Genomic DNA, 12,410 nt, shown 5'->3' on the forward strand with positions numbered 1-12,410 from the left:
TAGAAAATTTAAATGAAGTGCTTAATTAAAATAAAAATGTTTTGTCACACTATAAATGACTTTACTGTCATGTTTGATTTGTTTAATGTGAACAAAATGATTAATAAATGAATAAAATATATAAAAAATTAAATTTAGAATAAAAAAAAAAAAAAAAAAAATACTTACCCCAAACTTCTGAATGGTTTCCTAAAAAATATTAAGTCGAAAAAGCAGTTTTAGACATTAATAATTATAGGAACCTATATTAATAATTGAGCACCAATAATAATTGATGATACGCAGCAAATCAGCATATTATGATGCTTTAAATTCATCTTTGCGTCAGTCTTATTTTAGCATTATTTAAATACTATAATAGTTTTATTTTTATATTTTTAGTGTTCATTTAAAGTAATTTTGTTGTGTTCTGTCATTTTCATTAGTTTTTAAAATATTTATATTTAGCTTTATTTCAAGTTTTAGTTTTGCATCTGATATTTCTGAAAATGGTTTGTTGTAGTATGATTCTTATTAATGTAATACAGAAAAGTTGTATTATTGAAATGGTAGTATTTAAAGGAACACCTATTTTTAAATATTGTTTTATTTACATGTGGAATTTACCCCTAAATATAGTGTATAGTTTATTTTTTTAATCAGATTTAATATCAAAATTACATTCTAGAAATATTGTATTAATAATTTTAGCCCTCCATGATGTTAAGGTTAGTGTTCAGTTCATGTAATTGATATAATTTTTTTTAGTTTTTGTTAATATTTTGAATTAGATTTTTTAAATTTTTTGCAATTTTATTAATTTTTTAAAATTAGTTTATTAAATGTTATAGATATATTAAAAACTAAGAAAACGACAACAACAAAAATACTGTTTTTTTTAAGTTGTTTTACAGTCTATTTAATGTTAGTTACTTTAGTAAGTCAACTTAAATTAAATTAATAATTTTTATCAATATTGAAACCAGTTTGACATATTTCGTGAATTGATATTTTGTGAAATTAAGTGTTTATTTGAAATAGAAATGTTTTGTAACATTATAAATGACTTTACTGTCACTTTTGATCAGTTTAATCTGAACAAAATGATAAAAATAAAGTGTAGATCAGAAATAAAACTTAGCCCAAACTTCTAAATGGTTTTCACAAAAATATTAAGACAAATCAGCATATTTTCATGATTTCTGAAGAATCATGGGACACTGAAGATGCTAAAAAATCAGCTTTGCATCAGTCTTATTTTAGTATTATTTAAATACTATAACAGTATTTTTGTAAACTTTATTTCTATATTTATATCATAATTTAGCTATAGTAATTTAGTAATTAGTTTTTTTAAATATTTACATTTAGCTTTATTTCAGGTTTTAGTTTGGTTAGTTAGGTTTTCCATCTAAATATTCGGTAACACTTTACAATAAGGTTCATTAGTTAACATTAGTTAACCATATTAGTTAACATGAACTAATAATGAACTGCACTTATACAGCATTTATTAATCTTTGTTAATGTTAATTTCAACATTTACTAATACATTACTAAAATCTTGTTAACATTAGTTAATGCAGCGTGAACTAACATGAACAAACAATGAACAACTGTATTTCCGTTAACTAACGTTAATGAAGATTAGTAAATACAGTAACTAATGTATTGCTCATGGTTAGTTCATGTTAGTTAATACATTAACTAATGTTTAACTAATGAACCTTATTGTAAAGTGTTACCAAATATTCTTAAAAATTGTAACAAAAAAAAAGAAGAAAAAAAAAGTTTGTAGTAGTTTCTTGTTATTAGTATTATGGCTAATGTCTTATTAATGTAAAACACAAAATATTTATTATTTGAATGTAGTATTTAAATCAACACTCATTTTTCCTAATGTTTCATTATTATTTTGTTTTTGCTCGTAAATGTGGAATTATTTAATATATTGTTTAGTTTCTTTTTTACAAATCAGATTTAATATCAAATTTAATCTGCAAATTACGTTCTAGAAATAATGTAATGATGTAAGCCCATGAATGATGTTAAGATTAGTGTTTATAATAGTTTAGTTTTTGTTAATATTTTGAGTTAAATTTAGTTGACTTCTTTGCCATTTTAATGTAAAATGTTAGTTTTTTATACGTTTTTAAAATATTGTATTGTAGACATTAATATCTAATAAAATGACAACAAAATTGTTATTTTTATTAAGTTTTTTTTTTTAAATAAAACTTTTCCAAGCTTTATAATGGCAATAAATGGCTGTTGAGATTTTGAAGTCCAAAAAAGTGCATCCATCCATCATAAAAAGTACTCCACACAGCTCTGCAGGGTTAATAAAGGCCTTCTGAAGCGAATCAATGTGTTTGTGCGAGAAAAATATTCATATTTAAAACTCTTCCAAGCTTTATAATGGCAGTGAATGGCTGTTGAGAATTTATAGCCCAAGAAAGTCCATCCATCCATCATAAAAAGTACTCCACACAGCTGCGGGAGGTTAATAAAGGCCTTCTGAAGTGAATTTATGCGTTTGTGCAAGAAAAATATTCATATTTAAAACTCTTCCAAGCTTTTTAATGGCAATAAATGGCTGTTGAGATTTTGAAGCCCAATAAAGTGCATCCATCCATCATAAAAAGTACTCCACACAGCTGCGGGAGGTTAATAAAGGCTTTCGGAAGTGAATCGATGGGTTTGTGCAAGACAAATATCCATATTTGAAACTCTTCCAAGCTTTATAAAGGCAGTGAATGGCTGTTGAGATTTTGAAGCCCAATAAAGTGCATTCGTCCATCATAAAAAATACTCCACATGGCTCTGCAGGAAGGCTCTGCAAGAAAGTCCATCCATCCATCATAGAAAGTAGTGTTAATAAAGGCCTTCTGAAGCGAATCAATGTGTTTGTGCGAGAAAAATATTCATATTTAAAACTCTTCCAAGCTTTATAATGGCAGTGAATGGCTGTTGAGAATTTATAGCCCAAGAAAGTCCATCCATCCATCATAAAAAGTAGTGTTAATAAAGGACTTTTGAAGTGAATTTATGCGTTTGTGCAAGAAAAATATTCATATTTAAAACTCTTCCAAGCTTTTTAATGGCAATAAATGGCTGTTGAGATTTTGAAGCCCAATAAAGTGCATCCATCCATCATAAAAAGTACTCCACACAGCTGCGGGAGGTTAATAAAGGCTTTCGGAAGTGAATCGATGGGTTTGTGCAAGACAAATATCCATATTTGAAACTCTTCCAAGCTTTATAAAGGCAGTGAATGGCTGTTGAGATTTTGAAGCCCAATAAAGTGCATTCGTCCATCATAAAAAATACTCCACATGGCTCTGCAGGGTTAATAAAGGCCTTCTGAAGCGAATCAATGTGTTTGTGTAAGAGAAGTGTAAAAAAATATTATTATTAAGTTATTTTTAGTTTATCTCATTTTAGTTATTTTAGTAACAGTTTTCCTTAGCAATAGCTTATATATATATATTATTTTCTTTTTTTTTTCATTTAATAACATTTCATTTAATTATTTAAAGGTTATGATAATATATAATGACCCTTGTGAAGATACAGATATCACCACAAAGTCTTTATGTGTCTGCAGCTCTTAGTTTGACTGTCTATTATTGAAGCTACTCAGCCTCTCATACACAACCATTGATGACGGAGTGTGTTTCTTCTCCGTTTCATAGACCTGTCGGCCTCTGTGGGCTCTAAGGTGATTGTGATCACGGCGAATGCCTGGAGTGATGAGCAGTCATATTTAGATGTGGTTCAGACGAATGTGGACATGTATAGAGGCATCATCCCTCATCTCGCCCAGCTGAGTCCCAAAGCAGTGCTTCTCATCGCCTCTCAACCAGGTTCGGAAACATAGAGTCATCATCTGCTAGCTTAAAGCATCTGGCCTATGCTTAAAGACATCATATAATCAAAAGGGCCCTGTTTACTTTTTTTAATTAATGCTTCTAGTCTTATAGTGATTTTTTCTAAATTTATTCAGCAGTTACTGATCTAAAGCCTAAAAACAGGCAGCTTTGTTGACAGTGTATGTGACCTCTTGGCCTTTATGTCCACAGTGGACATTATGACACATGTGGCCTGGAGACAGAGCCATCTTCTGCCCACTCAGGTGATCGGTGTGGGCTGTAATCTGGACTCTGGGAGACTGTCTCACATCATCAACATTTCACTGGTGGCAAATAACACAGGAAAACAGGCCTGGGTCATTGGAGAACTCTCTGAAAACAAGGGTGAGTCAAGGACAAGTATTTTAACAAACACAGGGTTTCTGCTGGTCCTAAAACTTTTAATGTACCACAAATTAAAGGGATAGTTCACCCAAAAATGAAAAAAAAAAAAAAAACCTATGATTTACTCACCCTATGATACTGTTGATGCATTTGTGCAAGAAAAATATCCATATTTAAAACACTTTTCCAAGATTTATAATGGCATTAAATGGCTGTTGAGATTTTGAAGCCCAATAAAGTTTATCCATCCATTATAAACAATGCTCAACACGGCCCCAGGGGGTTAATAAAGGCCTTCTGAAGCAAATCACTGCATTTGTGCAAGACAAATATCCATATTTAAAACTCTTCTAAGCTTAAAAATGGCAGTGAATGGCTGTTGAGATTTTGAAGCCCAATAAAGTGCATCCATCCATCATAAAAAATGCTCCACACGGTCCCAGGGGGTTAAGACCTTCTGAAGTGAATCGATGCGTTTGTGCAAGAAAAATATCCATATTTAAAACTCTTTCAAGCTTTATAATGGCAGTGAATGGCTGTTGAGATTTTGAAGTCCAAAAAATGCATCTATCCATCATAAAAAGTACTCCACACAGCTAAGCGGGGTTAATACAGGCCTTCTAAAGTGAATTTATGTGTTTATGCAAGAAAAATATTCATATTTAAAACTCTTCTAAGCTTTATAATGGCAGTGAATGGCTGTTGAGATTTTGAAGTCGAAAAAGTGCATCTATTCATCATAAAAAGTACTCCACATGGCTCCAGGGGGTTAATAAAGGCCTTCTTAAGTGAATCAATGCGTTTGTGCAAGAAATATATTCATATTTAAAACTCTTCTAAGCTTTATAATGGCAGTGAATGGCTGTTGAGATTTTGAAGTCGAAAAAGTGCATCTATCCAGCATAAAAAGTGCTCCACACAGCTCCAGGGGGTTAATAAAGGCCTTCTGAAGTGAATCGATGCGTTTGTGCAAGAAAAATATCAATATTTAAAACTCTTCTAAGCTTTATAATGGCAGCGAATGGCTGTTGGCATTTTGAAGTGCATCTATCCATCATAAAAAGTACTCCATATGTCTCCAGAGGGTTAATAAAGGCCTTCTGAAGTAAATCTTTGTTTGTGTAAAAACAAATATCCTTATTTAAAACATTTTAAACCAAAATCTCTAACTTCCACTAATTGTCGTATGCGCGTTCACGAGATGTGCCGTTCAGCTGGATGAATTAGTTGTAGCATAAGCTCCGGTGAGAAGTGATGAACGAGAGCAAAACGCCGGTCAGGAATTAGAGGTACAAAAAGAGAATTTGTACTTTATATGATTTTAGAACTTTTTATGATAGATGGAAATATGAGAGATGTTTTTTTTGGGCTTTAAATTCTCAACACCCATTCACTGCCATTATAAAGCTTGGAAGAGCCAGGACATTTTTTAATATAACTCCGATTGTAGTCGTCTGAAAGAAAAAAAAAAAGTCATGTACACCTAGGATGACTTGAGGGTGAGTAAGTCATGGGGTAATTTTCATTTTTTGGTGAACTATCCCTTTAAAAGTTTGTAAATAGGAGCAGAAAGTCTTTTCCAATACAACTATCAAAAGATCCTTAAATCAAAATCAATTAATTTGTGATGCAAACTGAAGATGTGAAGTCTTTCTGAGAAATAATTTACAATTAAGTGAGTCTGTTTAAAACAAGAAGAGCAGATTTTTGTCTTTTTTTTTCATCATAAAATCTTTTCATTGTGATAAATTTCCCAGAAAACAAAACCTTTATTTGATCAGAAGAAGATACAGTAAAAGTACCGTTAAAAGTTGTATTTTCAAACTTTGAGGTGTTGCTAATACATTTCATTGTGCATTTAAAAAAACATATTGACATTGTTCTCCCTTTATTGTATTCCTTAATTTTTCTTGAATTTCTTAAAGTCTTGAAAAAGTCTTACATTTACCTTTTATAAGATTTGTGGACTTGTTTCTGCTATAACACTTGTTAAATTTCTAAAACATGCTTCATTATGGTCATATTAACACGTATCAGATATGCAGTAATGGCGTCTGATTCTAGTTCTGAATAATACATTTGATGTCTTTCTCTGGTTGTGTATCAGTGGCATTGTGGGGCAATATGGGACCTGGAACCGACCAGCTACATGCATTAACCCCAGTATCCAACTCTACCAAACCCTTAATGGACAGGTAAATTATCAGCATCCAGACACTCTTTCAGATAATTTACAGTAGGATTTTAAAGGATGAATTGTTAATTTGTGGTTTGTTACTGCATTATGAAGTTTGAACTGTTTGATATGTTCTCAGGGCGTTAGAGATGCTCAAAGGCAGAGGTCAGAGGTCATGGTCAGTCGGGTTGTCCATCGCTGATATCATTCACAGCATTGCAACAGACAAAAAGAAGATACACTCTGTCACAACACTGGCTGAGGTAAGTTAGCTGTCTTGTAGAAAATGTATTCATTAAGTTTGTGCTAAAAAACACACGAATCAAGTTGTAAACTTAAAATTGCAACCAGTCAAAAGGGTCAGTTTTATGAAATTATGATTTATACATCATCTGAATAAATAAGCTTTCCATTGATGTTTGGTTTGTTAGGATAGGACAATATTTGGCTGAGATACAACTATGTGAAAATCTGGAATCTGAGGGTGCAAAAAATCTAAATATTGAGAAAATCACCTTTAAAGTTGTCCAGATGAAGTTCTTAGCAATGCATATTACTAATCAAAAGTTAAGTTTTGATATATTTACGGTAGAAAATGTACAAAACATTTTCATGGAACATGACCTTTACTTAATATCCTAATGATTTTTGGCATAAAAGAAAAATCGATAATTATGACCCATACAATGTATTGTTGGCTATTGCTACAAATATACTCTTGCTATTAAGACTGGTTTTGTGGTCCACGGTCACATTTTATTATTATTATTATTATTATTATTGTTTTATTAAAGAACTTTCCAGAAATTCCTGGAATCGCAAAAAATAATTAAGATTTATTAATTCTGTTATTAAAAACGTCGATGTGAAAATGGCAAACATTAATTGTTATTGTTATAAATTGCATAAATAGTTATAATTAAATTTTTGTAGACATATTACTTCTATCACAAAATAACCACTAAATATTGAACCTTAGACTAATTCATGCAATTTGTCCAGATTTGAGAAAGTTTTGGTTATAAAATAGTATGCTGATTTTAAAAGAGTTTTCCAAGGATGAATTTTCAAATGTTCATTGATGAAATAGATAAAAACAGATAAAAAATAAAAGTGTTGACAATTAAAGAGTTAAAGTATTAACATGCAACTAACTTTTGTAAGAAGTTTAGAATAAAATTGTCAAATTTGGGAAATGCAAAGCTTTTTTTATAGTAAAGGAGGCACTAAAACAGACATGGACGTAACTGTGATCTGTGATAAAGAGGCTGTGAAAATAAAGTGATATTCAGTGTATTTTAATCTACAGTGCCCTCCACTAATATTGGCACCCTTGGTAAATAAGAGCAAAGGTGACTGTGAAAATAAATCTGCATTGTTTATCCTTTAGATCTTTCATTTGAAAAATTCACAAAATTCTATCCTTTCCTTTAAGTAAAATGATGGAAATTGAGGGGGAAATCTATGAAATAAATGTTTTTCTCTAGTTCACAATTATTGGCACCCCTAGAAATGTGTCTAAGTAAAATATCTCTGAAGGATATTCCCATTAATATTACAATTTTTTTTTTTAGCACATCAGAGTGGCTAGGAGTATAAAATTGTCCGGCCATGACTTTCTGTTCCACAGGATTATAAACATGAGGAACACAAAGGCCAAAATTCCCTTAATCATCCATCACAAGTAGTAAAACCAAAGAATGTAGTTCTAATGAGTTCTCCAAACTCATTAGACATTGTTGGAGAAAACTCAGAACTGTTATCTTGGGAAAAGGATCTTGTAATAATTGGGTGCCAATACTAGTGGCCAACGTGAACTAGAGGAAAACATTTATTCCATAATGAGATTTCCCTCCCAGGTTCTATTGATTTACTTCAATGACAGGTTAGAATTTTGTGAATTTTTTGAATGAAAGATCAAAACGATAAATTATGCAGATCTATTTTTTTACATCCACCTTTGCTCATATTTACCAAGGGTGCCAATATTAGTGGAGGGCACTGTATGTCTGTTAATTTTGAGATGGTCTAAACGCAAGCCTCCATTGTCTTCAATATGTGTGCATTTCCTTTATTCAGGGTTGGGGTGGAATCAGTTCCAAAGTGTTCCTCAGCTTGCCCTGCATCCTTGGGGAAAACGGCTCTACCCGATTAGCAGGAGTGGCTTTAGGTTCAGAAGATGAAATGAAGCTGAGAGAGAGTGTGGCGTGTCAGGTCAACCTCTTCATGCAGCTGAGACTGTAACTCAGGTACTGGATGAAACAGCATCACCTCTGCAAAGCGGTACATTTGCTCTGCAGCCATTGTTACAATCACAGCTTTCAGATTTGACGAGGGATGAGCTACTCAAGGAAAAGATGCAGTTTAGTCTTTCCTGCAATACTTATATTATATTCTCACAGCAGCCACTGTGAAGTGACAGCAATAGCACTAAAGACTTTGTCTTGGCTTCTTGTGAAGCATAATGCATAATATTATTGCACTTGTTTACAATACAAACTATGTATATGCATTCCTTTTTGTCATATGACTTATAAGTGGTTACTTATGAGAATTATGCAACAACGGTGCCTTTAATGAAGGTTAAATTATGGTATAAGGGTATGGCTTCAAGTGGCTGTTTACAATCAGGCAGATCTGTCCTGTAGGTTTGCTTTTAAAATTAAAGGGCATGGGTTCCTGCTTTTGTGCAAGTAAATGTACATTATAATTTATAAAGAAATGCTTGACCCTGGTATTATATTTTATCACATTGTGCTTGTGCCACGTACCTCTGAATGTGAAATCAGAATTGACGACAGCAATAATGTATATATTAAAATAAACACTCCACTTTATGTATTGTCTCATTGTTGCAACGAGAAAAACAAGTTTTTTTTTTTTTTAGTTAATCAAATAAAGTCAAATGAGCATGGGTTTAAACCATGGGTTTCAACACAAACTGAACATTAAGACCATTTAACCTGAGAAGCATAATATAAACGCAATTAAATATTGTAAGCTCTCAATACAAACAAAGTGCAAATCAAACCCGTTCTATTTACATTTACACAATAAAGCCATTAAATGGCCTTGAATGTACAGTTTCTTCATTTTAACATTCAGTGTGGTGGCTGTTTTTCCCAGTATTAAATTTGACAATTGTCCTTCATCTTCCACACGATGGCGCTAGAGGGCAATATACCGCACTAAGGTTTACAGATGAAGAAGGAAATTCCTTTTCGAGCAAATCTAAGACCACTGAAAAATGTTGTTTCATTGTCATCAGGGAACTTGTGCCAATGTGAAAATAATCCTTGTTTACATTTACAAGCCATAATACAGTCTGAAGTTTCAAAAGAAACAAAAACACAATTGCACCAAGATATAAAACCAACAAAACATTAGTCAAAGGAAAATGCAGTCAAATTGATTCTTTTTGCCTTTCGTCTGCCACCGTAGTACTTGTATATCTGACAAGGAACATGATGTTTCCCAGAACACCACAGAAAACAACATACCGACAAAACAGGCAAAATAATGATGACTGTCAGATTTTCTGTGGTGTCCAGTGGAAATATCAGTACCTCTAAATTACTAAACCGATCACTTCAAACCATGTGACAACTCTCTGGTGGTTGCTCAACTAGCTAAATGTTGAGTCTGATAACCACTACAACTAGACGCTTGACCTTAGAAAAGGGAAATCCAATATAACACATTTGCCTGACAACGATAAAACACATTCTAGCATCCTGTTTAGATCAACCATATATAACACATTGCAACATAAGGAAAAAAAAACAGAACATCTAAAAGGTTAAAAAAACATTGGAAACATGCCTTCAGTTCACACTAACAACAGTACTTGCCGTAAGTGTGATTCCAGCAACTAATGACTTGGAACATGCAATCGGTAGAAGTCTGAATCTGGAGAGAGCATTGTAGGTCGTGATTGTTTGGGCGGTAGTCTTGGGGGCTGGGACTGACCTCTATCTTGTACAGTCTGGTTTGGAACCACCTGATTGCACAGGAAGGGTTTATCTGCAAAGTCAGTTGGTGGTTGGGGAAAAATGCAGTCTGGAGTCACCCAACTGTTTGCCTCCTCAATGCATGGAGGAGGTGGAGGGAGTGGCGAAGAGTCAGGTGTGTAGAAGAACATAGATGCGGGCGGTAGAGAAAGAGACATGGCATCTTCTGGAGGAAAGGGAAGGGTGCTGTTCATGAGACCCAAGGTTGGGTTTTGTGGCAATGTTGCTGCCATCTCCAACAACCTCTCCACAGACTGATCCTCTTCCTCCGAGAGGTTGTCGTAATGCGAGGTGTTGGAAGGTCTCCGGTCACCCGATGATGGCGGGACATACAGGTTGACCGGAAACTTGCTTAGCTGCCGAAAGGATCTATACGAGGAAGGTGATGAAGACGGGTCTTCTAAGATTAGATCTAAAGGTTGGGTAATCAGTGGTGGAGGAAGGCAAAATAGGACATCCTCTTCTTGAGGTAAAACCTCGACCCCTTCTTCCATACTAGGAAGAGGTGGAGGAGGCAATTCTGGGAGATTAAAAGAGTGGATGCTGGAAGAATCTGTTATGGGTGGCTGGTACGGAGGAGGCCAATCTTCCGACACCGCTGATAGGGGCCTACTAACACATTCATCCTTTGCCGAACGAGTCTCTGCTGAAAACGGTGCAGGTTCTGGGTGTAGTAGTTGATCTAGTTGTTGTGCAGGTGCACGGTCTTCATTCTTTACCATGGTTCCTGGTTCTTCAGATGTAGCTTGTGACAGTGAAGAGTTTGAAGTTGAGTGGGTGTGCTTTGAAAGAGGGGAAGATAAGGTAAAAGTAGGGATGTGTTTTTCGCTGCTCTGCTTGTGGGTGGTGGTGTCTTCCGTCTTAACCTTGGCTGAGGTTTGATTGTTGTGTGCTGATGGTGGTAAGGGAACACACTCAGTCTTGATTATTGGAAGCAGTACTATTGGACGCTCCTCGCCCAGGGGTATCTTTGGGAACTCATCTCCCTTGGCTACAAGTCAAACCCAGAAAAGACAATTGTTGTAAGAGTTCATAATTGCATAAAACCACAATGACACTCTTTAGAACAGAGATCACCAGACTTTGTCCCGGAGGGCTGGTGTCCCACAGTTTAGCTCCAACCCTAATTAAACACACCTGAACTAGCTAATCAAGGTTTTACTAGGTATACTTGGAACTTCCAGGCAGCTGTGTTGAGGCAAGTTGGAGCTAAACTCTGCAGGACACTGGCCCTCCAGGTCCATGTTTGGTGATCCCTGCTTTAGAAGAATGTTTTTTCCAAGATGCCTTGGGTTCTGCAAAGAACCCTCTTTTATATCACATTGTAATAGCTCACTTGGGTCTACAGCAGGGGTGTCCAAACTTGGTCTTGGAGGGCCACTGTCCTGCAGAGTTTATCTCCAACCCCAATTAAACACACCTGAACCAGCTAAACAAGGTCTTACTAGGCAAACTGGAAACTTCCAGGCAGGTGTGTTGAGGCAAGTTGGAGCTAAACTCTGCAGGACACCGGCCATCCAGGACCAAGTTTGGTGACCCCTGCTTTAGAAGAAAGTTTCTTCTAAGGTGCCTTAGGTTCAACAAAGAACCCTCTTTTTAGCAAGGACCATTTTTTTGTTGAGTTTGTCATATGGGTCTTAATGTTACATTTACAGGTTTGTAAGAGCTTCCAGCTTCTTTAAAGCACCCGTCCAAATGTTTTTCTAAACATCTATGGCATGTGGAAGCTTTTTTTAGCTGGAACCTTTAATTTTAAAGAGTACACACCAAGGATTCTCAACTCTGGCCCTCGAGGTCCATATTCCTGCAGAGTTTTGCTCCAACCTTGATCAAGCTTGCCTGCCAGTAATGTTCTAGTAGTCCTGAAGACCCTGATTAGCTTGTCCAGGTGTGTTTGATTAGGGTTGAAGCTAAATTCTGCAGGAACGTGGACTTTAAGGAACTGAGTTGACAACCCCTGGTCTACACCTTAGTGCAGGGGTCTCCATT

At 34.7% G+C, this 12,410-nt stretch overlaps 2 protein-coding genes across 2 annotated transcripts in view; one reads left to right on the forward strand and one right to left on the reverse strand.

The window, feature by feature from the left end:
• The window catches only part of uevld (UEV and lactate/malate dehyrogenase domains), a 19,564-nt gene extending 10,316 nt beyond the window's left edge, over nucleotides 1-9,248 (forward strand). Inside the window, exons 8-12 of the mRNA XM_073831970.1 lie at nucleotides 3,675-3,845; nucleotides 4,062-4,235; nucleotides 6,343-6,430; nucleotides 6,551-6,674; nucleotides 8,491-9,248. Coding sequence (XP_073688071.1) covers nucleotides 3,675-3,845; nucleotides 4,062-4,235; nucleotides 6,343-6,430; nucleotides 6,551-6,674; nucleotides 8,491-8,655 — 722 coding nt within the window. The 3' untranslated portion in view covers nucleotides 8,656-9,248. The remainder of the gene's footprint in view (nucleotides 1-3,674; nucleotides 3,846-4,061; nucleotides 4,236-6,342; nucleotides 6,431-6,550; nucleotides 6,675-8,490) is intronic.
• Nucleotides 9,249-9,411: 163 nt separating this feature from the next.
• Nucleotides 9,412-12,410, reverse strand: part of LOC141301776 (USP6 N-terminal-like protein) — a 34,149-nt gene continuing 31,150 nt past the window's right edge. The window contains exon 14 of the mRNA XM_073831969.1: nucleotides 9,412-11,412. Within this exon, the coding sequence (XP_073688070.1) occupies nucleotides 10,283-11,412 (1,130 nt within the window). The 3' untranslated portion in view covers nucleotides 9,412-10,282. The remainder of the gene's footprint in view (nucleotides 11,413-12,410) is intronic.

The sequence above is a fragment of the Garra rufa genome, chromosome 25, assembly GCF_049309525.1.
Source record: "Garra rufa chromosome 25, GarRuf1.0, whole genome shotgun sequence".
In the NCBI taxonomy this organism is placed as follows: Eukaryota; Metazoa; Chordata; class Actinopteri; order Cypriniformes; family Cyprinidae; genus Garra; species Garra rufa.